This window comes from Somniosus microcephalus, chromosome 7, assembly GCF_052327205.1.
Source record: "Somniosus microcephalus isolate GS21.2 chromosome 7, FLI_Smic_1.0, whole genome shotgun sequence".
In the NCBI taxonomy this organism is placed as follows: domain Eukaryota; kingdom Metazoa; phylum Chordata; class Chondrichthyes; order Squaliformes; family Somniosidae; genus Somniosus; species Somniosus microcephalus.
The window spans coordinates 119,593,867-119,619,435 of NC_140993.1; the positions used below are offsets into that span (position 1 = coordinate 119,593,867).

Sequence of the window (25,569 nt, forward strand, 5' to 3'; positions counted from 1 at the left end):
TCAGTCAATAAAATTATATATTGTATATTAATACACTTACCAGGATATGGTATTTTCCCATAAGTAGTGATCTCATAAAGAACAATACCAAAGGACCACACATCAGATTTCATAGAAACCTGATTCGTAATTGCAATTTCTGGGGCAGTCCACTTAATAGGAAGTTGACTATCAGGTATTTCAGCAGCAGTGGCACCCTGTTGTGAGAAGCTTGTAATTATAATACATTTTTGTTAATTACAGAATCAAACTTTCACATTTTTATAACCTTCTAGGATCATAAGATTAATTAAAAATGACTGTTTTGGTAATAGTGAACAAATGCTTAATGCAGTCATATGACATCCACTATTTAAATGTAGCTTCAACCCATTTATCTTAAACTAGCTGGAGTGCCCGGCAGTGCTGAGGGTTTTTTGAGGGCATGTTGTTGTTGGAAGAGAGAGAGAGAGAGACTGGGGGGATAAGAGAGAGACTGGGGGGGAGAGAGCGACTGGGGGGAAGGGGGGAGAGAGCGACTGGGGGGAAGAGAGAGAGAGAGGGACTGGGGTGGGGAGAGAGAGACTGGGGGGGAGAGAGAGAGAGAGAGACTGGGGGGGAGAGAGAGAGAGGGAAAGAGAGAGGGGGAGGGATAGAGAGAGAGAGAGAGAGAATGGGGGGAGAAGAGAGAGATGGGGAGGGAAGAGAGAGAGAGAGAGACTGCTGGATTTAGTTCGGGATTAGCCTGGAGAGAGAGGGGGGGAAGGAGCGCCTCAGGCCTGGCCCGATGGTTCCCTGCGAAGGAAGGAAGGAAGGAAGAAGGCGAGCTCTCCCTCCCTGTCCAACCCCCTCACTCTTTCCCTCCCTCACCCTCTCTCTCTCCCTGCCCCTGTCTCTCCCTGCTTTACTCTTTCTCCCTCCCGCCCCTCTCCTCTCCCTCCCTGCCCCTCTCCTCACCCCTCTCCCTCCCTCCCTCCCTCCCCCTGTCTCTGCCTCCTTTCCGGTACCAGAACAGAGTCATTCCGATATCGGGAGGCTGGGTGCCCATCGCTCCGAAGTGAGCCCGGGGTTCCTCATCGTTAACGCGGTGGGCCTTTGGACCCGGTTGGCCGGGCGGCAGACAAACGCCTTTCGCTGCGGTGGGGGGAGAGAGAGACGCCGCCGCTCACCTGCTCATTTCCCTCTTCCCCCGGGCTTTCGGGCTGCGCGGGGAAGAGAGAGAGAGAGACTGGGGGGGAGAGTGAGATGCTGCCAGTTGCCTGGGTAACCCTCCTCCCTCCCCCCCCCTCCTGAGTGGCTACAGGCTGAGAGAGAGGTCCGGGCCCGGTTGCCGGGATAACCCTCCTCCCTCGCCATCCTGAGCGGCTACAGGCTGTGAGAGAGGCCCGGGCCCAGTTGCCGGGGAAAACCTTCTTCCCCCCCCCACCTCCGCCCTCCTGAGGGGCTACAGGCTGTGAGAGAGGCCCAGGCCCGGGCCCGGTTGCCGGGGAAATCCTTCCCCACCTCAAGTCGCTCCCAAAATCCCCTCCACACACACACAAAGTGGGAAAAATAAATCAAGAGTTAGGAATCAAGATGGCCACCACCAGGGAAACCCTTCCTCACCTCAACTCGCTCCCAAAATCCCCTCCACACACACACAAAGTGGTAAAAAAAAATCAAGAGTTAGGAATCAAGATGGCCACCACTCACCTCAGCTCAGAAGGATTAGGCCCGCCCACGCACGCAATGAAATGACCCCATGACGCACTGATTGGTCAACCATCAGGTTAATCCCCTGTACGATTGGTCAACCATCACGTCACTCAACGCTAATGAGTGGAATGTTGCCATTTTTTGAAACTTTTTTGTATACTGTCGGAACAATTTTTGTCTGACCAAAAAGTAAATATGCCTATTAGAGTCCCCTAATGATAAGCTTTCTTTTGATATAACATATGTGTAGGTACGCTCTATAACTTTTGATTGTATAGCCGGACAGACAGACAAACAGACAGACAAACAGACAGAAAGACAGAAAGACAGATGGACCAACCATTTTATATATATAGATGGTTAGAAAGTCATGTACCTCGTGCATTCCAGGTTCTAATATGCACTGCCAGCAGGCGAGCTCCGAAGTGGAAGTGTGAAATTGGATTTGCATCTTAAAAACTATCCTTTGTTTGTCACCATTGGCCCCTTGAGCCTGTTCCGCCATTCAATAAGATCATGGCTGATCATCGACCTCAACTCCACTTTCCCGCCCTATCCCCATATCCCGTGATTCTCTTAGTGTCCAAAAATCTATTGATTTCAATCTTGAATATACTCAATGACTCAGCATCCACAGCCCGCTGGGGTAGAGAATGAATATACTCAATGACTGAGCATCCACAGCCCGCTGGGGTAGAGAATGAATATACTCAATGACTGAGCATCCACAGCCCGCTGGGGTAGAGAACGAATATACTCAATGACTGAGCATCCACAGCCCGCTGGGGTAGAGAATGAATATACTCAATGACTGAGCATCCACAGCCCGCAAGGGTAGAGAATGAATATACTCAATGACTGAGCATCCACAGCCCGCTGGGGTAGAGAATGAATATACTCAATGACTGAGCATCCACAGCCCGCTGGGGTAGAGAATGAATATACTCAATGACTGAGCATCCACAGCCCGCTGGGGTAGAGAATGAATATACTCAATGACTGAGCATCCACAGCCCGCTGGGGTAGAGAATGAATATACTCAATGACTGAGCATCCACAGCCTGCTGGGGTAGTGAATGAATATACTCAATGACTGAGCATCCACAGCCCGCTGGGGTAGAGAATGAATATACTCAATGACTCAGCATCCACAGCCCGCTGGGGTAGAGAATGAATATACTCAATGACTGAGCATCCACAGCCCGCTGGTGTAGAGAATGAATATACTCAATGACTCAGCATCCACAGCCCGCTGGGGTAGAGAATGAATATACTCAATGACTGAGCATCCACAGCCCGCTGGGGTAGAGAATGAATATACTCAATGACTGAGCATCCACAGCCCGCTGGGGTAGAGAATGAATATACTCAATGACTGAGCATCCACAGCCCGCTGGGGTAGAGAATGAATATACTCAATGACTGAGCATCCACAGCCCGCTGGGGTAGAGAATGAATATACTCAATGACTGAGCATCCACAGCCCGCTGGGGTAGAGAATGAATATACTCAATGACTCAGCATCCACAGCCCGCTGGGGTAGAGAATGAATATACTCAATGACTGAGCATCCACAGCCCGCTGGGGTAGTGAATGAGTATACTCAATGACTGAGCATCCACAGCCCGCTGGGGTAGAGAATGAATATACTCAATGACTGAGCATCCACAGCCCGCTGGTGTAGAGAATGAATATACTCAATGACTGAGCATCCACAGCCCGCTGGGGTAGTGAATGAGTATACTCAATGACTGAGCATCCACAGCCCGCTGGGGTAGAGAATGAATATACTCAATGACTCAGCATCCACAGCCCGCTGGGGTAGAGAATGAATATACTCAATGACTGAGCATCCACAGCCCGCTGGGGTAGAGAATGAATATACTCAATGACTGAGCATCCACAGCCCGCTGGGGTAGAGAATGAATATACTCAATGACTGAGCATCCACAGCCTGCTGGGGTAGAGAATGAATATACTCAATGACTGAGCATCCACAGCCTGCTGGGGTAGAGAATGAATATACTCAATGACTGAGCATCCACAGCCCGCTGAGGTAGAGAATGAATATACTCAATGACTGAGCATCCACAGCCCGTTGGGGTAGAGAATGAATATACTCAATGACTGAGCATCCACAGCCCGCTGGGGTAGAGAATGAATATACTCAATGACTGAGCATCCACAGCCTGCTGGGGTAGAGAATGAATATACTCAATGAATGAGCATCCACAGCCCGCTGGGGTAGAGAATGAATATACACAATGACTGAGCATCCACAGCCCGCTGGGGTAGAGAATGAATATACTCAATGACTGAGCATCCACAGCCCGCTGGGGTAGAGAATTAATATACTCAATGACTGAGCATCCACAGCCCGCTGAGGTAGAGAATGAATATACTCAATGACTGAGCATCCACAGCCCGCTGGGGTAGTGAATGAATATACTCAATGACTGAGCATCCACAGCCTGCTGGGGTAGAGAATGAATATACTCAATGACTGAGCATCCACAGCCCGCTGGGGTAGAGAATGAATATACTCAATGACTGAGCATCCACAGCCCGCTGGGGTAGAGAATGAATATACTCAATGACTGAGCATCCACAGCCCGCTGGGGTAGAGAATGAATATACTCAATGACTCAGCATCCACAGCCCGCTGGGGTAGAGAATGAATATACTCAATGACTGAGCATCCACAGCCCGCTGGGGTAGAGAATGAATATACTCAATGACTGAGCATCCACAGCCTGCTGGGGTAGAGAATGAATATACTCAATGACTGAGCATCCACAGCCCGCTGGGGTAGAAAATTAATATACTCAATGACTGAGCATCCACAGCCCGCTGGGGTAGAGAATGAATATACTCAATGACTGAGCATCCACAGCCCGCTAGGGTAGAGAATGAATATACTCAATGACTGAGCATCCACAGCCCGCTGGGGTAGTGAATGAATATACTCAATGACTGAGCATCCACAGCCCGCTGGGGTAGAGAATGAATATACTCAATGACTGAGCATCCACAGCCCGCTGGGGTAGTGAATGAATATACTCAATGACTGAGCATCCACAGCCCGCTGGGGTAGAGAATGAATATACTCAATGACTGAGCATTCACAGCCCGCTGGGGTAGAGAATGAATATACTCAATGACTGAGCATCCACAGCCCGCTGGGGTAGAGAATGAATATACTCAATGACTGTGCATCCACAGCCCGCTGGGGTAGAGAATGAATATACTCAATGACTGTGCATCCACAGCCCGCTGGGGTAGAGAATGAATATACTCAATGACTGAGCATCCACAGCCCGCTGGGGTAGTGAATGAATATACTCAATGACTCAGCATCCACAGCCCGCTGGGGTAGAGAATGAATATACTCAATGACTGAGCATCCACAGCCCGCTGGGGTAGAGAATGAATATACTCAATGACTGAGCATCCACAGCCTGCTGGGGTAGAGAATGAATATACTCAATGACTGAGCATCCACAGCCTGCTGGGGTAGAGAATGAATATACTCAATGACTGAGCATCCACAGCCCGCTGGGGTAGAGAATGAATATACTCAATGACTGAGCATCCACAGCCCACTGGGGTAGAGAATGAATATACTCAATGACTGAGCATCCACAGCCTGCTGGGGTAGAGAATTCCAAAGATTCATAACCCTTTGAGTGAAGAAATTTCTCCTCACCTCAGTCCTAAATGGCCGACCCCTGATTCTGAGACTATGACCCCCTAGTTCTAGACTCTTCAACCAGGGGAAACAACCTCTCAGCATAGAGGTGATAATAGTGACTGGTGTAAAGGGAAAAATTTGCACAGGCCCTTTGCAAGGTGCACCCCTTAGGTTGAGAGTTATGGCACATTGTTACAACAACGAACAGCAAGCTTTACTTTGTCATTGGCTATGAAAGTGGAAGTGGAAAATGTTCTGTTCCCGAGCATTGGCATCCCTTACCTCAATGAGCACATAACTACAAATTAAGGAAAGAAAAATAAAACAAAAAAATCAGATAGTGAAGCCTGAAAAATAGAATATTATAAATAATTTGCCCACCCCCCGATTTGAATAAAATGTAGCACTGTGAGTTATACTGCTCAAATGCAGTTTTGAATATGAGTTAAGTCGTTCACATGACAATACTAATGGAAGCTAATAGTGAGCAAATGAGCTTAAAGCATCACCAAGTTCTTCATCACTGTTTTTTACACAAGTATATTCTGTGCCTACCTTTAACAATTTAGTAAGTCCAAAGTCTGAAATTTTGCAAATGATGTTATCTCCCACAAGAATATTTCTTGCTGCTAAATCCAGATGAATGTAATATTTGGATTCAAGATATGACATTCCAGCAGCAACCTGAACTGCCATGTCTATTAATTGAGCAACTGTAAAACAGTCTTCAGATCCTGAAAAGAGATGCACATAACAGTCAACCCTACCACACAAAGTATTTGTATATATTCTCAGAACACAATAGTTGGTTGTCAGAATGATCTGAAAAATTGTTTAGCCTTAAAGTATTCCAGATACTTGCTCCTTAAATATTTCAGGAGATCTCCATGTTTCATCAATTCAGTGACAATGAACAAAGGTTGCTTTCTGGTGCATACAGCGTACAGAGGGATCAGATTCTGGTGTTGGAAGTTTTTCATGATTTGTGCTTCTTTCAGAAAATTGCTGGAATCTGTAGTATCTGTAAATACATAATTACAGTTTGATTCAGCAAGGAAATTTCCAAATACAGGTGAAACACTGCTGCTCAGGGTGATGACCCATCTACCTGATTGAGTAGCCCCCTTAGAAAACTACAAGAGCAACCAGTTAGCACAAGAACAAAAAGTGCTGCCAACAATGACAGGGCCATCTCATGGCCCAGCAGAAAGGATGTGTGCGGGTGGTGGGGGGGATTGGAAGTACATCAGGCATGTTACAAAGTCCCCATTGAGAAGCAGCAGTGTCCCTCCATACTTGTCACTCCCACTGAGATGATGCATGGAAAGAGCACTGAGAGAGGCAGTGGAATTGAAGGAGGCAGGTTGGAAATTATAGAATTTAATACAAACAAATGTAAAGCACTGTACATAGGAAGCAAAAGGGAACAATACATATACTCCATAAATGGTTTTGAAACACTAAAGGATGAGGGATGAAAATACCTAGGAGTCTTAGTAATTTTCATGCACAAGGGCCCTGAAATTCTGAAAGGACTGTTCCAATGGCAGAAGAATGGTGGAGCAGACCTAAAGGCTACCTGAGGTGAAGGGATTATATCCCATCCCAAATTGTGGAGACAGAGGACTGAATTTTGCCGGCGCTTAGAGTGCGGGTTTGGAGGCGGGTCCGCTGTCAAAATCTAAATGATTGATAGCAGGTTGTGAACCCGCTGCGAACCCACCTCCATGTAAGTTTCCAAAGGCTTCGAATTCAGAACAGACCCCACACCAAGTGGTGGGGAGGCATTTAAGATACTTAACTACTAGTTAAGTGCTTGTTTACTACTATTTTGTCAGCCTTTTTCTATTTTACCACATTTTTAATGGGGTTCATGCCCGATATCATGCCCGATACGAGACTCCCAAAACAAGCGTTCTACTCGGAGCTCCAACACGGCTAAAGAGCCCCAGGTGGGCAGAGGAAATGCTTCAAGGACACCCTCAAAGCCTCCTGGAAAAAGTGCAACATCTCCACCAACACCTGGGAATCCCTGGCCCAAGACCACACAAAGTGGAGGAGAAGCATCCGGGAAGGCGCCGAACACCTCGAGTCCCTTCGCCGGGAGCAAGCGGAAGCCAAGCGCAGGCAGCACAAGGAGCGCACATCAACCCAAGCACCCCACCCACCCGCCCCTTCAACCACCGTCTGCCCCACCTGTGACAGAGACAGTAGGTCCCGCATTGGACTTATCAGTCACCTGCAAACTCATTTTTAATGTGTAAGCAAGTCAACCTTGGTTCCGAGGGACTGCCTAAGAAGAAGAGAATTTTACCACATTTTTAATGGGGTTCACGTCGTTCGGAGATCACGTCAGGTAAGTAGGTCAGGTTCTCTATGTCTCCCCATTGCTGTGAATAGGTGACAGCTGCAAAAGTGGTATGAAAGCTGCCATTTCACAGCTGGTCACTTTCCAATGTCAGAAGCTTAAGCCTTCAGAACTTGGAAGACACTTTTGAGCTGTATGCAGTTTGGAAGTGTTTGGAGTAAACTCTCTATCCACTGTCACCTCCTTTTGCAAGCTCTCTCACCATTGACAGATGGAGGTGCAAGGTAAGTTGGTGTGAGTAAGGATGTGCAGGAGTAGGGTAGGGAAGACAGAGTGATGGGGATGTGATGAGTAGCATAGCAGGATGAGGTTGAGTGTGGCTTTTCAGTAACATTTCGTGATCTACTGAGATCATTGAAAGGTTTGCGCCACTGCAACCAGGTCCTCCTGACGACATCCCTGCTTTTGCCCTCCTGTGCAATGTGCAACCAGGCTGCGTTGGTGTCCTGGGGAGGTGTCTCCCACCCTTGGAAGGGAAGAGAACCTCCCTGCGTGCTGGTCATGCAAGAGCCTGGGTGCAGCCGTACACCTTTGTGCAGTGCTTGTCAGTGTTTGCAGAACCTCAACGCTGCAGAACACTGACAGCACAACTGTCAAAATGAATGCGACCATGGCCCCTTTAAGGAAACCGGCTGATGACGCGTCATCAAATGATGTCATCAGACCCGCTTCCTTTTAATTGGCTGGGAACCCCGCAGGGCGGGCTTAACAAGCCCAATCAACGGAAAATCCTTTTTACAGAGTGGCTGCAGCCGGGAGTGGGACCGGAACCCGCCAACCACCTCTCCCGCCACGATCCCATCTCCGCTGGTGAAATCGTGGCCAGAGTCTTTGCATGCTTGAGGCAGGTGACCTGCACCTGTAAAGTGCATTAGTGGTACCTACCCCAATGGAGAATCTGGAAAATTGTAGTAATGGAAGGAAGACCAAAAAAAAACCTTACCTCGGCATATTCTGCTCCAAATGGAGCAAGTGGGTTATTTGATCTTTGTTTCCCCACTAGAAAACAACTTAGTAAAACATGGGCAGAATCTCAGTGGGACCAGGTTCTAACTTATGTTCTGCCTCCTGTCTAAAAGATTTCCACCAGGTTTCCAACTTGGTGATGATCAGAATTTTGGAGCCAACATGTCCAACCAATGCAGAGGAGCAAATAACAAAGCCAATCGAATGTTGAACTACAAGGGGTGAAGCAGTAGGCTTTAGTGAGAATGATGACCAGTAAGTGGAAGAGAGGGAGAGAATTGTTGCTCCATGGAGGGTGGAGAAACAACTGCCTTTGGCTATAAAACCCAGGAACAACGACCTCAGGGGTCCAGTCTTCAAAAGAGCTATGATTAGGGAACATCAATCTCATGCGGAGGCAATGGAGACAGTTTTCACACATATGGTCGGCCACCCACATACACATCTGGGACAGCTGCTTCCCTGAGAGAGGAATCACCTTAGGCCTGTAAGGTGCCAGGGAACCATCCCAGCCACCCACTGCTAAACCTCAATTTACTTAAGAACCAACCTGTAGAGGTTTATTAGGAGCCCAAGCAAGTTAACTGACACAAAGGGTAGACATGTTTTAAGAAAAAGTTATATTAGGGTGAATAAATTTTATGGGTGAATGTTTTTATGGAAAGTAAACCTGCTTGAGCACATAGTGGTCTGAATTAATTAATACAAAAGCAAAATACTACAGATGCTGGAACTCTGAAATAAAAACAGAAAGTGGGTTCTGACAAAAGGTCATCGACTTGAACTGTTAACTCTGTTTCTCTTCCACAAATGCTGCCTGATCTGCTGAGTATTTTCAGCATTTTCTGTTTTTATGTCTGAGTTCATTTCTGTGTATGCTTGCAACTTTTATAACTTTTTTTAGAAACATAGAAACAGAGAAAAATAGGAGCAGGAGTAGGCCATTCGGCCCTTCGAGCCTGCTCCACCATTCAAAATGATCATGGCTGATCCTCTATCTCAATATCATATTCCCGCTCTCTCCCCATATCCCTTGATGACTTTTGTGTCTAGAAATCTATCTGTCTCCTTCTTAAATATATTCAGTGACTATGGGCAGGATTTTCATTGGGCCGTGGACTCGGGATTGGAGGCGTGCGGGAGGTTAAAATCCCAAAATCAGGGGTCCCGACCCCATCCCGCACCCAAACCCACCTCCATGCCAGTTTCAAAGGAGGCGGGTACCCGCCCCGCACTGGGACCCGCCTACCTGAGGCGGGAAGGGATTAGTGCCAATTAACTGCCTAATCCCTATTTTTAAGGTTGAAGTGCGGGATTCCCGACAGCTCCAAACCACGCCAAGTTAGAGGAGGCGGGCCGTCGGGTTGAAGGACTTGGAGGGGTCGAGATGTCGGTGTTCAGGTGAGTGATGTGTGCATGAGTGCAAAGGTAAGTGTGTTTGGTGTGTCTAAAGTGATTAAATAAGTTTTACATACCTTTTCTTACCTTTTCAGCCTTCCTTCCTTTAGGTCTCGGGAGTCCCTCACCTTACCGGCACAGAAAGCAGAATGGCTGCGAACTGTCAAAAGTGACAGCCTGCAGCTTTCTGTGCAGGAGAGATTTCTAACTGAGTCTGTGGAAAAGGACTCATGTTAGAAGTAAGACTGTCAGTGTTTGACAGCTTCAAACAGCTGTGAAACGTTGATATTTCATCTGTCAAAAGCTCTTGACAGATGAAATTTCAGTCTGTGACGTTAATTGGCCTGCTGAGCCCGCTGGGCAGGCTCAACAAGGTCAATCAAGATAAAATCGCGTGGATTGGCCGCATCTCAATGGAGGCGGGGCTACAACCCCGAAAGTTGTAGTCCCGCCTCCAACCTGACTCCTGAATGAAAATCCTGCCCTTAGCCTCCACAGCCTTCTGTGGTAGAGAATTCTGCAGGTTCACCACCCTCTGAGTGAAGAAATTTCGCCTCATCTCTGTCCTAAATGTCCTACCCTGTATCCTGAGACTGTGACCCCTCGTTCTAGACCCCCCAGCCAGGGGAAACATCCTCCCTGCGTCTTGTCCTGTCAGAATTTTATCCATTTCAATGAGATCCCCTCTCATTCTTCTAAACTCTAGTGAATACAAGCCTAGTCGACCCAATCTCTCCTCTTACAACAGTCCTGCCATCCCAGGAATCAGTCTGGTGAACCTTCACTGCACTCCCTCTATGGCAAGGATATTCTTTCTGAGACAAGGAGACCAAAACTGCACACAGTACTCCAGGTGTGATCTCACCAAGGCCCTGTATAACTGTAGTAAGACATCCTTGCTCCTGTATTCAAATCCTCTTGCAATGATGGCCAACATACCATTTGCCTTCCTAACTGCTTGCTGCACCTGCATGTTTGCTTTCAGTGACTGGTGTACAAGGACACCCAGGTCCCTCTGTACATTAACATTTCCCAGTCTATCACCATTTAAATAATACTCTGCCTTTCTTTTTTTCCTACCGAAGTGGATAACTTCACATTTATCCACATTATACTGCATCTGCCATGTATTTGCCCACTCACTCAACTTGTCTAAATCACATTGAAGCCTCTTTGCATCCTCCTCACAACTCACAATCCCACCTAATTTCGTGTCGTCAGCAAAGTTGGAAATATTACATTTGGCTCCCTCATCCAAATCATTGATAGATATTGCGAATAGCTGGGGCCCAAGCACTGATCCCTGCGGTACCTCACTAGTCACCACCTGCCACCCTCAAAAAGACACATTTATTCCTACTCTTTGGGGTCAATTTTCAGGGAGCCGTCAGGCGGGGTTTCAGGCGTGTGGGGGGGGCGGGGAAATGCCAAATTCGGGGGTCCCGACACCATCCCGCCCAAAACCCCACCCCACGTAAGTTTCAGGGGCGGCGGGTACCCGCCCCACACTGGGACCCGCCGAAACCAGGTGGGAAGGGATTAGTGCCAATTAACGGCCACAGGCAGTTTTTAGCCTAATCCCTATTTTGAGGGGTTTCGTGTGGGTTTCCCGACGGCTCCAAACCACGCCAGGTAGAGCAGGTGGGCCGTCGGGTTGAAGGAGTTGGAGGGGTTGCGATGTCAGCGCTCAGGTGAGTGATGGGTGCATGAGTGCAAAGGTAAGTGTGTTTGGTGTGTCTAAAGTGTGTAAAGAACTTTTACTTACCTGTACTTACCTTAAGGCGGAAGTCACACCCCCATCCACATCAATGGGGCGGAGGTGGAAAGGGTGGCCAGCTTTAAGTTCCTCGGAGTCCACATCACGGAAGACCTCTCCTGGTCCCTCAACACCTCCTCTCTGGTGAAGAAGGCCCAGCAGCGCCTATATTTCTTGAGGAGGCTGAAGGGATGTAATCTGTCACCCCCGATCCTCTCTAACTTCTACCGCTGCACTATAGAGAGCATCCTGACAAACTGTATCACGGTGTGGTACGGCGGCTGTAGCTCCCATGACCGGAAAGCCCTGCAGCGGGTAGTCAAAACTGCCCAATGCATTACCGGCACCCGGCTACCGGCCATAGAACATATATATCAGAAACGCTGCCTACGGAGGGCACGGACCATCATCAAAGACCCTACCCACCCCAGCCACAGTCTGTTCGCCCTCCTACCACCTGGAAGATGCTACAGATGCATTCGCACCCGTACGACCAGATTTAGGAACAGCTTCTTTCCCAGGGCTGTCATCCTACTGAACTCCACAAATAAACACTAAAGCCTGCACATCTGCCGATGCACTTTATTCACTTTATTATGGTCATATTTATGCTAATATATATGTACAAATGTATGTTGAAATGTTTAAGTGTCCTAATCCAAATTGTACACTCTCGGGAGCCGCAAGCCTACATTTCGTTGTACTGCACTTGTGCACTAACAATGACAATAAAAGTTGATTTGATTTGATTTGATTTGATTTAACAGTCTTTCTTCCTGTAGCCGTCGGGAGCGCATCACTCAGCCGGTGCTTAAAGCTGAACGGCTGCGATCTGTCAAAAGTGACAGCCTTCAGCTTTGAGTGCTGCTGAGAGTTCTAACTGAGTCTGCGCAGAGGGACTCATGTCAGAACTCAGACTGTCAGTGTTTCACAGCTTCAAACAGCTGTGAGACACTGATATTTCATCTGTCAGGAAATCTTGACAGATGAAATTGCAGTCTGTGATGTCACCTGTTGCCGGATGGCCCTTAATTGGCCTGCTGAGCCCGCTGGGCAGGCTCAACAAGGTCAATCAAGGGAAAATCACGCGGATTGGCCGGACGTCGAAGTAGGCGGGTCAAAAACCCGAAAAGGGAAGTCCCGCCTTCTTCCCGACAGGTTCCACAAAATTGACCTCTTTGTTTCCTGTCTGTTAACCAATTTTCAATCCATGCCAGTATATTACCACCAATCCCATGCACTTTAATTTTGCACACTAACCTCTTATGTGGGACTTTATCAAAGGCCTTCTGAAAATCTAAATACACCACATCCACTGGTTCTCCCTTATCTATTCTACCAGTTACATCCTCAAAAAACTCCAGTAGGTTTGTCAAACATGATTTCCCTTTCATAAATCCATGTTGACTTTGTCTAATCCTGTTGATATTTTCTAAGTGTCCTGTTATCACATCCTTTATAATAGACTCTAGCATTTTCCCTACTACTGATGTTAGGCTAACCTGTCTGTAGTTCCCTGTTTTCTCTCTCCCTCCTTTTTTGAATAGTGGGGTTACATTTGCCACCCTCCAATCTGCAGGAACTGTTCCATAATCTATAGAATTTTGGAAGATGACAACCAATGCATCCACTATTTCCATGGCTACCTCTTTTAATACTCTGGGATGCAGATTATCAGGCCCTGGGGATTTATCGGCTTTCAGTCCCATTAATTTCTCCAGCACTATTTTTTTACTATTACTAATTTCCTTTAATTCCTCCTTCTCACTAGACCCTTAGTTCCCGAGCATTTCTGGGAAGTTATTTGTGTTCTTTTCCGTGAAGACAGAACCAAAGTTTTTGTTTAATTACTCTGCCATTTCCTTGTTCCCCATCATAAATTCTCCCATTTCTGACTGTAAGGGACCTACATTTGTCTTCACTAATCTTTTTCTTTTTACATACTTGTAGAAACTTTTACAGTCCACTTTTATGTTCCTTGCAAGTTTATCTCATACTCTATTTTTCCCCTTTTAATCAATCTCTTGGTCCTTTTTTGCTGAACTCTAGGAGTAGGTCAAGTCCCACACCAGAGACTTAACCACAAAAGTAAATCTAGTCTGACTCTCCAGTGCAGTACTGAGGGAGTGCTGCACTGCTGGTGGGGCGGTCTTTCAGATTAGACGTTAAACTGAGGCCCCGTCTGCTCTCTCAGGTGGACACAAAAGATCCCATGGCACTATTTCGAAGAAGAGCAGGGGAGTTATCCCCGGTGTCCTGACCAATATTTATCCCTCAATCAACATCACTAAAAAAACAGATTATCTGGTCATTATCACATTGCTGTTAGTGGGAGCTTGCTGTGCACAAATTGGCTGCCGTTTTTCCTACATTACAACAGTGACTACACTCCAAAAAGTACTTCATTGGCTGTAAAGCACTTTGGGAAGTGTTGAGTTTGTGAAAGGCACTATATAAATGCAAGTCTTTCTTTTTTTAGGAGGATGGTAGTGTAAATATAGATTTTTGTCTCATGCAGGAACTTGGCAGAAGTCTTTGACAGTGAAGGAATTTGAGTGGGTGTGGAGGAGAACAGACAGGTGTGAATTGATTTTATTTGGTGTGTCAACATTTACTCATTGAAAGCACTGGGTTATAAGTTGTGACCTTCATTCTCTGGCTGTTGTCTGTCCTGATCCATGTCCTCCCCTTCCTGTACACTCTCATGCTGTGGGGATGGAGGTGATTTTCTACCCCTCTCGCCCCACTGCACCACCTGCCCCACCATCATTATCGTCATTCTATTCAGCTTCTGGAAGCAACAAGCCTTTCTTCATTGCAATGTTATTTATTATGTAAACTGCAATGATTGTTGTGACTCTCACTGGGCTGTATTGCATGGCTCCCCCAGATTTATCCAGGCACCAAAAACGAAACTTAAGCATTCCTATAGTCTGCTTAGTGACATGTCTTGTAGTTGCATGGGCCTCATCGTATCTGTTGTCTCACTTTGTCTGTAGAAACCTTACTGGCGTCATTAGCCATTATTGCAGGGGATAGCCCTGATCACCATCCTGATACGTGAGACACGTAGACTAGTATGGTAGGTTGTTTATGCTAAAATTGTCATAACAGTTTCCTGGATATTGGATAGGATAACGTGATTGGCATCACACACAAGTTGCACATTAATAGAATTAAACCCTTTCCTGTTTCATATGCATTCTATCAATTGCTCCTTACCCCTGTGGGAACCCTGCCAGTCTAGAAACCTGGACAGCTCTCTCTCACTTCCCTTTGTTTCTCTGGTGCCATTGTGCAGCTCTGATGATTATAGCATCAGTAACCTTCTTGATGCAGTGCTGAACTAATGGCTGGCCATTGAGGCCACCAGATGCTGCCTGGAAGATCCAATAGCAAAGAAGTTCAAGGCCCAGGGTCCTTGATTGGTGGAAGTGGATTGAAAGACCTCCAAATTAGCATCTCCTCATCCTTCTCCTCTTAAATAGATTTGCTTTGGGAACTCCATGCTGCCAGTCCAAAGCAAAATTTTTGCAGAGTTGACTAAAAGTAGAGTTTTGAAAGAGTTGGTTATAGAGATAGTGGATGTATTGGTTGTCATTTTCCAAAATTCCATAGATTCTAGAACGGTTCCCACGGATTGGAAGGTAGCAAATGTAACCCCACTATTTAAGAAAGGAGGGAGCGAGAAAACGGGGAACTACAGACCAGTTAGCCTGACATCAGTAGTAGGGAAAATGCTAGAATCTATTATTAAGAACATGGTAACAGGGCACTTAGAAAATAATAATAGGATTGGACAGAGTCAACACGGATTTATGAAAGGGAAATCGTGTTTGACAAATTTATTAGAGTTTTTTGAGGTTGTAACTAGCAGAATTGATAAGGGGTAACCAGTGGATGTGGTGTATTTGGATTTTCAGAAGGCATTCGATAAGCTGCCACACAAGAGGTTATTAAACAAAATTAGGGCTCATGGGATTGGGGGTAATATACTAGCATGGATTGAGGATTGGTTAATTGACAGAAAACATAGAGCAGGAATAAATGGGTCATTTTCAGGCTGGCAGGCTGTAACTAATGGGGTACCGCAAGGATCAGTGCTTGGGCCTCAGCTATTCACAATCTACATCAATGATTTGGATGAGGAGACCCAATGTAATATATCCAAGTTTGCTGATGATAAAAAGCTGGGTGGGAATGTAAGTTGTGAGGAGGATGCAAAGAGGCTTCACGGGGATATAGACAGGCTAAGTGAGTGGGCAAGAACATGGCAAATGGAATATAATGCGGAGAAATGTGAAGTTATTCACTTTGGTAGGAAAAACAGAAAATCAGAGTATTTTTTAAATGATGAGAGATTGGGAAATGTTGATGTTCAGAGGGACCTGGGTGTCCTTGTACACAAATCATTGAAAGTTAACATGCAGGTACAGCAAGCAATTAGGAAAGCAAATGGTATGTTGGCCTTTATTACAAGAGGATTTGAGTATTAGCATAAAGACGTCCTACTGCAACTATATAGGGCCCTGGTGAGGCCACACCTGGAGTATTGCGTATAGTTTTGGTCTCCTTATCTAAGGAAGGATATACTTGCCATAGAGGGAATGCAATGAAGGTTCACCAGACTGGTTTCTGGGATGGGGGGATTGTCCTATGAGGAGAGATTGAGTAGACTCGGCTTATATTCTCTAGAGTTTAGAAGCATGAGAGGTGAACTCATTGAAACATAAAAATTCTTACAGGGCTTAACAGGGTAGAGGCAGGGAGGATGTTTCCCCTGGCTGGGGAGTCTAGAACCAGGGGTCACAGTGACAGAATAAGTGGTCGACCATTTAGGACTGAGATGAGGAGAAATTTCTTCACTCAGAGGGTGGTGAATCTTTGGAATTCTCTACCCCAGAGGGCTGTGGAGGCTCAGTCATTGAGTATATTCAAGGCAGAGATCGATAGATTTTTGAATATTAAGGGAATCAAGGGATATGGGGATAGTTCAGGAAAGTGGAAATGAGGTAGAAGATCAGCCATAATCTTATTGAATGGCGGAGTAGGCTCAAAGGGCCAAATGGCCTACTCCTGCTCCTATTTCTTATGTTTTTACGTTATGTAATAGGCAAAGTTCTGATAGAACATCCAAAGTAACAAATAGATCAACATACAGGCAAAGTAACACGAACCTTCAGTTATAGCAAACACAATGGCCTCCTTCAAGCAGTATCCACTTCAAAAATACATTACTAGTTCCTTATTGTCACTTATGTAGTAATTCTTTCAGGTAGATTTGGGCAGAAATTGGGGAAAATGGGTCAGAGAGGTTTGCCACACCCACTTGACACTATTTAAATATGGCAGGGTGGACCCCTGCTGGGCCTTAAAGGGGACTGTCACAACCTCTCTCTGCAACAGGTCTTCTCTTCATTTCTATTGATTCCTGCTCATGGGAGGGGAGAGCGAGGGCCAAATGAACAAGAGACCTCCCCCCACCCCAACTTCCTGTCCCCAGTAGCGTTTTCTCTGGTAGTGTGGATGATATTCCTCAGGGGAGAAGGCGAATGTTGTGAGAGGCACCACCAGCATCCTTTATGCAGACATTCCACTAAGACTAAGAACACACACATGTCCTTATGTGGAAGGAAGGTGCCAAAGTATGTGTGGAAACAGTGTAGTCTCTCTTACAAATTTACATTGTTCTGTGCCCCTATGCCAGTGATAAGGCATACAGCAGAGGCAGGAGCAGCTGTTGATACTTACCTTGTTACTCTTTGTCAAGTCATTCAATTTCTTACATTATTGAAGTGATATGGTGGGGGATGGAAAAGGTGGCACTACCAGCCCTCCACTTTGCTGTTGCCACTGGGAGAATTGGCCTCTCTTCCTTCTTCCAAACATGCTCTCCCTTCTGCTCCTGACTTCTGCCAGTGGCACCTCCAGCTTACTCCAGAGAAGCTGGCAGTCCTTTTTTCACTGGCTGGCAATTTTCCAGTTCCACCACTGGACTACCTCCCTGCGCCCATCCAAATTTTCACTTGGAGCTGTGATTAATTATGATAGTGATCTCACCATGGAAATTTGCATGTTGGTAGCACACTACCAATCTGCCAAGATTTGCACAAGTTCTTAACCACTTAGAACTGAAAATCACCCCACTAAACTAATTCAACTAAATAAAATAATTGCTTTTCAAAAATATGATTACCTGTTTTCAACATTTTAATAGCAACAGATACATTGTCATTCCAGATGGCTTTCCACACTTCTCCATAATTACCAGATCCTATGCGCTTCACTAAAGTGAATTCTTCTTTTGGTCTTTCCCATTTGTCCACAGTGTTATATGATAAGTGATGAAGAGATGGCTTTTTCTGTTGATAAACAGTTACTGATTTAGGAAGAACATGTAAATTTAGGTAAATACCAGTCAGAATGGGATATAACAGCTAGGTTTATAATATTTTACTGATGAGATTTTAAAATGATACAAAAAGACTTCATCAAAGAATCATAGAAATTAGAGCAAAGAAGGAGGCCATTTTGCCCATTGTTCCTGTGCTCGTGCTAGCTCTTCAAGTGAAGGTATCTACTCCAATCCTATTTCTCTAAACCTTTTGGTGATTTCCTTTGCAAATATTTATGTAATTTTCTTTTAAGTAATGATTTGTTTTAACTGTTACTTTAGCATGCCAATCCTAATATGTATTAGATTGGATGCTGTGATACTATCAAACTGGTAATGTTAGCAAAAAACATTTATTTCCAGGGTGTAGAGCAGAGGAACCCATTATACTGGGTCTCTGCCCTCTTTGTATTCAACTTACACTTCTGGAGTATTTCCAGAGCCATTTTCCTGCATGAATTCATATGATTTGACATTGAATTCATTCCTTAGTATTGCCTGTGCTAGTTTTTGACTTTTACTCCTGCTATTAACAAACAATAACAAAAGTGGTATCACTGAACTTACTCTAAGTTCAAGTTCACAAACTGCATGGTACTGGAAGGTAAATTAACCATGGGCACAGCAATCCTTATTTTCTTAACACTGGTTGTCTTTGCATGGCAATAATCAATGCCAAAACCTCGAGGAGAGAGTAGCCTAGGTTTTCTGATCATGCACAAGCTTGCCTGGAAGTTGGGTGGTGTGCAAGTCATGTCTGCCTGATGTGCAGAGTGCTGGCCTCAACGGGGATAAAAAGAAAGTAACCAAAGGTGCAAAGAGAGAATATGGAAAAAAAACTTGCAACGGTTATCAAAGGGAACAGCAAAAAAAATTTGTTTATAACTTTATCAAGAGAAAGAGAGCGGTTAAAGGCAATGTGAGCCGATTAAATAGAAATGTGGATGAGACTATAAGGGAGAGTAAGAAAATGCCAGACTTGTTAATTGGGAACTGTGTATCTATTTATACAGTGGAGAATGAGGACAAAATACCAGCAGTACAAGGAAATCTAAAAGTAAGTCAAGGGTAGGAATGCAGTAGATTTAATCTCAGTAAAACATAGTAATGGAGAACGTAATGGTACTTAAGGTAGGTAAATTTCCAGGAAGAGATGGTTTTCATGCAAGGATATCAAAATAAATAGGCGAGAAAACTGCAGTGCATTCATCATAATTTTCCAAAGCTCCCCAGATTCAGGAATTGTGCCTATGGTTTGGAAAATTATAAACGTCTCTCTATAACTTAAGAAGGGAGGGAGGGAAAAAATAGGTAACTACAGAACCGTCAGTTAAACATCAGTTGCGTGGATGTTACTGGAATCTATCATCACAGACAGAGTGATTGGGCACTTGGACAAATGTGAGCTGATCAGACAATCAGCATGAATTTGTGATGCGTAGGTCATGTCTGACTAATGGAGTTAAATTATTTGAGGCGGTCATTCGCACAGTGGATAGGAGAGTGAGTATGGATGTTGTCTATATGGATTTTCAGAAGGCATTTGATAAGGTTCCGCACAAGAGATATGAGTCAAGAAGAGACTCACTTAAACTAACGCTCACAAAAAGGGAAGTGCACCAAGCTTGTTCATTGTCACCCATCTTATTCAATGTCTTCATCAATGATGTATTGGGTGCTGTGGCAAAGAGACGGCCTCAAAGTGTCAATTCTGGGCATTTCTGAAAGCTCCTTTTTGCAGATGATAAAGGTCTTACCTGGGAACCTGGTGCACACTGCCCACCATCTGCAGCAATCTGCTAACCAGTCATAATGCTGAGAGAGCTGAAAGAACAGCTTTTTAAAATTCAATACAAGTTATTTGAATATAGTTCTGCTTTTGAACTTACCTTTTTGCTTGCCCTATTTAATTTAATACCGCAGTACATTGCATTATGCTTATAATGCTCAACCAGTTCATGAATAGTGGCAAAATCTGGATCTCCTGTTATGTGAACTCTATCATTTTCCTTTTGGAAAATCACATAATGAACGACTGATCCTCCAACTTTAGCTGAAAAAAATAATTCCTATTAATAATCAATCACCACATTTGTTATTTATATTGATTGCTATAAATTTAATGTTCCTTAGTATGAGGGATGCCAATGCTGGAGAAAACACTGGGGTGTCAATTTTCACTTCTATTGCCTGGCAATAATGGGGCGGTAATGGCCTCAAAATGGCATCGGTAGACTTACTGCCTTGTTAACACCAACGAAGAGGCCTGCGACATTTTGAAAGAGGGCGGTTGGACACTCAAAATTCAAAATCGCCCCCAGTTTTCCACATTTTCCACTTAATGCCAGCATCAATTCTTCCGATGGGTGAAATATAAAACAAAGCTCCCTTTGCACTGATCCAATATTGACCAGGAATTTCCTTGAATTTGCTCCTTTCAAACCACAGTAACATCACTGGAAGTGCAGTGGAAATCCCAATTACATAACCATTGGCCTAGAAATTGGATCGCACTGTGCCCGTTTTACAGGCATAACACAGGCACCTAAGCGTCCAGTATGGCAGCCGGTGTGTGGATGTGTATTCTGCGCCGAAGGTGCGCCATTTGGTAGAGACTCCTCCACAGGTGTCCTGAAACAGGCATTAGATCCTTTGCCTATGCAAATAGGGGGGCCTAACGCCTGTTTGAGGACCCCTTTGCAAAATTACTTAAGACTACAATTTGGTTAAAGAAGTATATTTGCAAACTAAGAATAAACATTTGGAGATACACAAATTTCAGACCATTAAAAATAAATTGATGTGAAATATAAAAGCTACTATACACAAATGAGAAAAATTACCATCCAACCATATTACAAAAAATACCATGGGCCGTGATTTTGCCGGCACTCAGAGGGCGGGTTTGGAGGTGGGTCCGCTGTCAAAATTGCAATGATTGACGGCGGGTTGGGAACCTGCTGCGAACCCGCCTCCATGTAAGTTTCCAAAGCATTGGGTCTGCAATTTCAGAACAGACCCGACACCAAGCGGCGGGGGAGGCATTTAGGATACTTAACTGCTTATTAACTGCTTGTTAAAGACTATTTTGCCAGAATTTTTCTATTTTCCCACATTTTTAATGGGGTTCATGTTGTTTGGAGGTCACGTCAGATAAGTATGTCGGGAGGTCAATCGAGCTGAATAGTTCACAACTGCAACTGCAGCATAAAATCTAACCTTTCACATCTGCTCAGTTTGCAATGTCAGAAGTTGCTGATTTCAGGATTGGGAAGACACATTTGATCTGTATTGAGGCTGTAAGTGTGTGGTCTAAACTCTATATGCACTGTCACCTCCTTGGAATAACCTCTCTCCCCATTGACTGACTCCTTCTACCATCTCATCCTCAACTGCCATATATAACAGCAGAATGGGAATGATTTATCCCCTCTCACCCTGGTCCTCAGAATCGGAAGATGATCATCTGCAGCAGCAGCAAAACCAGGCACAGCAGCAGCACCAACAACAAGAGCGCCAACATTCTCCTCAACCACCTGATGCTGCGCAGGGCAGAGGCCATCAGCGCAGGGCTGCACCACACCACAGGTGATACCCCCAACACAGGGTTTACAGGCCAAGGATGAGCTTCCTCTACATGACTAGGCAGCAGTGCCAAAGGAGGCTGAGACTTTCACAACAGGTAGTCGCAGACATTTGCACAATACTTGATCAAGACCTGCAGCCCAGAGGAGCGGTTGGACATGCCTTACCAGTGGCTGTCAAAGTCACCACTGCCCTCAACTTCTTTGCGTCAGGCTCCTTCCAAGGATCTGCAGCAGACATTAGCGGCATCTCCCAGTCGGCTGCCCACAGATGCATCACGCGGGTCACCGATGCTCTCTTTGACAAGTCCGCCAATTATATCCACTTTTCCACTGATGAAGCCAGTGTTACCGAGTGGGTGCTTGGCTTTGTCAATCTGGCTGGCTTCCTACGGGTGCAGGGCATCATCGACTGCACACATGTGGCCATCAGGGCACCCCATCAGACCCAACAGCATTTGTCAACCGCAAAGGCTTCCACTCCCTTAACGTGCAGCTGGTCTGCAACTATAGGAAGAGCATCATGCATGTGTGCACGAGATTCCCTGGCAGCTGCCATGACTCTTACATCCTGCGCCAGTCCACTGTCCCCCAGCTGATCGCACCACCAAACAAACTTTCTGGCTGGCTCCTTGGAGACAAGGGCTATTCCCTGAAGACATGGCTAATGACACCATTGAGGAGGCCATCAGACGAGTCTGAGGAGCGTTACAATCAAAGCCACATTTCCAGCAGAAGTCTTAGAGAGCAAACAATAGGGTTGCTCAAAATGTGCTTCAGATACCTGGACAGATGGTGGAGCCCCTCAGTATTCACCAGCCAGGGTCTCCAGAATCATCGTTGTCTGCTGCGCCCTGCACAACATCGCACTGCAGCGAGGATTAACACTGCACGAGGAAGAAGGTGCAGAGCGCACAGCCTCTTCAGAGGAGGAGGAGAAGGAGAAGGAGGAGGAGCAGAATGAAGTTCAACAAGAGGAAAACCTGGAGGAGGCAGCTGACCCAGTGCGACCACTGCTGCCTGTGATGCCAGGGATGGCCTAATCAATGCCAGATTCATGTAACTTTATGCAGCACAGACATGTGGCTGCAACATGCACATAAAGGTTGGCATCACCCCACTGCAACACCATAGAGCATCTCTACAATGAACTGTTCAATCCTTGCACTGTCACCATCATTGCTGGACAATAAAGGTGCCCTTACCCTTGTCTGTGCCACTTCCATTTGTGACCACACATATGGCAACAAAATCAAACATTCAGAAAAAATTTACTTTATTACAGCAAAATAAAAGAACAGAATCTTAACACTCATTTATAGCAATTCACCCAAATGGCTACCCTTGTGACTATTTCTGTGGGAGCTTTCTTTTACGCATGCTTCTATGTGGTGCTACCCCTGTGCCTTCACCAGGCATAGAGGCAGCCTGCTCACTTCCCTGCTGCGTATGCTTAGACACGTTTGGCAGTCATCCTCTGGGTTTTGGAGCTTTTGAGGACCCCGCCAAAGTCTGCTCCTCCTGCGGCTTCACAGGGGCAGACTCGGCCATCACTGCTCAGGGAGACATATGGGGCTCTGACCGAGGGGTTGCCAAGGGTGGGGGGGGGGGCAAAGTGTGAGCACTTGGAGAGGACCCCCCACTTCCATGTCCCCTCCAACCATCATCCCTCTCATGGGCCACCCGCACTTCTCTGCTAGCAAATAGCTGGAGAGCATCTTGCTGCACATCAGTGGGGCCATGAGGACTTATTTCTCTGCTGACATTCCTCATAACAAGGACGCCCATGAACCTCTGGTTTCTCTCCTCAAAGATGCCCATCTATCCTCCATAGATAACCATCTATTTAGAAGTATTAGCATGTTCTCCTGAGTCTGGCGATTTATGTTCTCCATTGAGGTGGCCATCCTTTCCATGGCGGAACCTACAGTTGCCAGTGAGTGCGCCATGGCATTGCTCATATTTGAGATGGACTCCTCCATTCTCTGCACACTCGCAGTCACCGTGGTTGCAAACCCTGTCAGAGCCTCCTGAACTTGTTCCTGAAGCTCCAGGATCGTCCTCTTCCTGGATGGCCCCCGAGGCTCAGCGTCTGCATGCAGCTCAGCAGCTCAGCTCAGAATGCCCTCCGATGAGGAGTCTCCACTGCTGTCCCTGTCTCCACCATTAGATCTTGCTCACTTGTGAGCTGTGATACACCAGGTGACAACACTACTCTATCTTGCATAGGACCCACCGAGGTGTGCATCTTTGTGCTGGTGCTGGGTGCACTCATTTCTGCTGATGCTGCTCCCTCAGAGGCTGGAGCATCCTTTGAGGAGTGCTCCTGCTCTTCCTCCTGGACAGTGAGGGGCCGGGCTGTTGATGGCCCTGGGGGAGAGTAAAGACATGAGTTAGACATGCGATATGTAGATTGCAGACACTTCCCATTATGCACATGACGAGCATTCAATTTCTATTGACATCAGATCCCAATCGAGTCACTCATGAATGCAAAATAAGATGTCGGGAAAATAATTCTGTCACCAGGTTGTTCTAATGAGCCCTTCTCTCCGCCCTCCACTTCAGGCTGGTCAACTATTCCTGCAATATCCAGAGCTGCCTTCTCAGCGCTGTTGAGCTCAGCCAGTGATGGTGGTCCTCCTCTTGTTCTCTCCCTCTCCCTCTTATTGTGGGCTCTCTTTTCCTGCAATGAGGGAAAGAAGTGGAGTTTTAGTGAGAGTGATGGAATGAGTATAAAGAATGGATGGGCTAGATGTTTAAAGGGAGACTATGATGGAGTGGGGTGCCATTACCAAGTTGCCTCCTTTTGAGTTGTTAGTTGTTGTCATTGCATAATGATGAGGGTGAGTGTGAGGGGTGCATGGTAAGATGGGGATATGATTCTGTAGATAAGGAGACAGGGATGGGTGATGGTGCAAGGGATGTTGGGTGAGTTAGGATGTGCAGGAGTAGGGATGGCAATGCAAAGTGATGGGGATGTGATGACAGGCACAGCAGAATGAAGGTAAGTGTGCTTTTATACTCACTTTTTCTGAATGCAGGATATCATTGAACTTCTTCCTGCATTGCAGCCAGGTGTAAGCAACAACAGACCTCGGATTCACCTCCTCAGCTATTTGCAGCCAGGCTGCCTTGGTCTAGTAAGGAGGTCTCCTCCTTCCATTCCCAGGGAATAGAACCTCCCTGCGCCTTATACTCCCTCCACAAGAGCATGGAGGGAGTCATTGTTGAAGCGTGGCGCAGCCCTCTGTCTCTGTGCATTTATTTTGCCATCAAGCAGCACTCAGGAGTATGGAAGTAGAAGTGAGAGCAAATGCAGACATGGCCCCCTTAAATACAACGGCAGCGAACGAGTCATCAGAGGCGCTGAACAGATCCGCACATAGTGATTGGGCTGGGCAACACGCACGGAGGGCTTAACAAGCCCAATCAGCGGAAGATTGTTTGAGCAGAACAGCTGCAGCCGGGAGCGGGACTGTAACTCGTCAACTACCTCTCCCACCGCAAACCCGCCTCAGCTGGGAAAATCCAGCCCCATATCTCTGTTAATGGACTTAAGTCAGTAATCCAATCAAGAGATTCAAATGATGAACATAACCACTGAATTTGCTTTCACACCTTATGATGCCATCTAAACCCACTGATTGGATTACTGTCCATTAATTTGCTGACAGAAGTTCAGTGTCTCTATCTGGTAGGTCCTGTGTTAATTATACACGGTGAAACCAAGAAGGC

At 46.0% G+C, this 25,569-nt stretch overlaps 1 protein-coding gene across 1 annotated transcript in view; it reads right to left on the reverse strand.

Annotated features, from left to right (window-relative positions):
- The window catches only part of LOC147114865 (tyrosine-protein kinase FRK-like), a 38,349-nt gene that overhangs the window by 2,515 nt on the left and 10,265 nt on the right, over positions 1–25,569 (reverse strand). The window contains exons 3-7 of the mRNA XM_085992897.1: positions 20,137–20,300; positions 18,050–18,215; positions 6,228–6,386; positions 5,921–6,099; positions 41–197 (exon numbers count right to left, since the gene is read on the reverse strand). Coding sequence (XP_085849023.1) covers positions 41–197; positions 5,921–6,099; positions 6,228–6,386; positions 18,050–18,215; positions 20,137–20,300 — 825 coding nt within the window. The remainder of the gene's footprint in view (positions 1–40; positions 198–5,920; positions 6,100–6,227; positions 6,387–18,049; positions 18,216–20,136; positions 20,301–25,569) is intronic.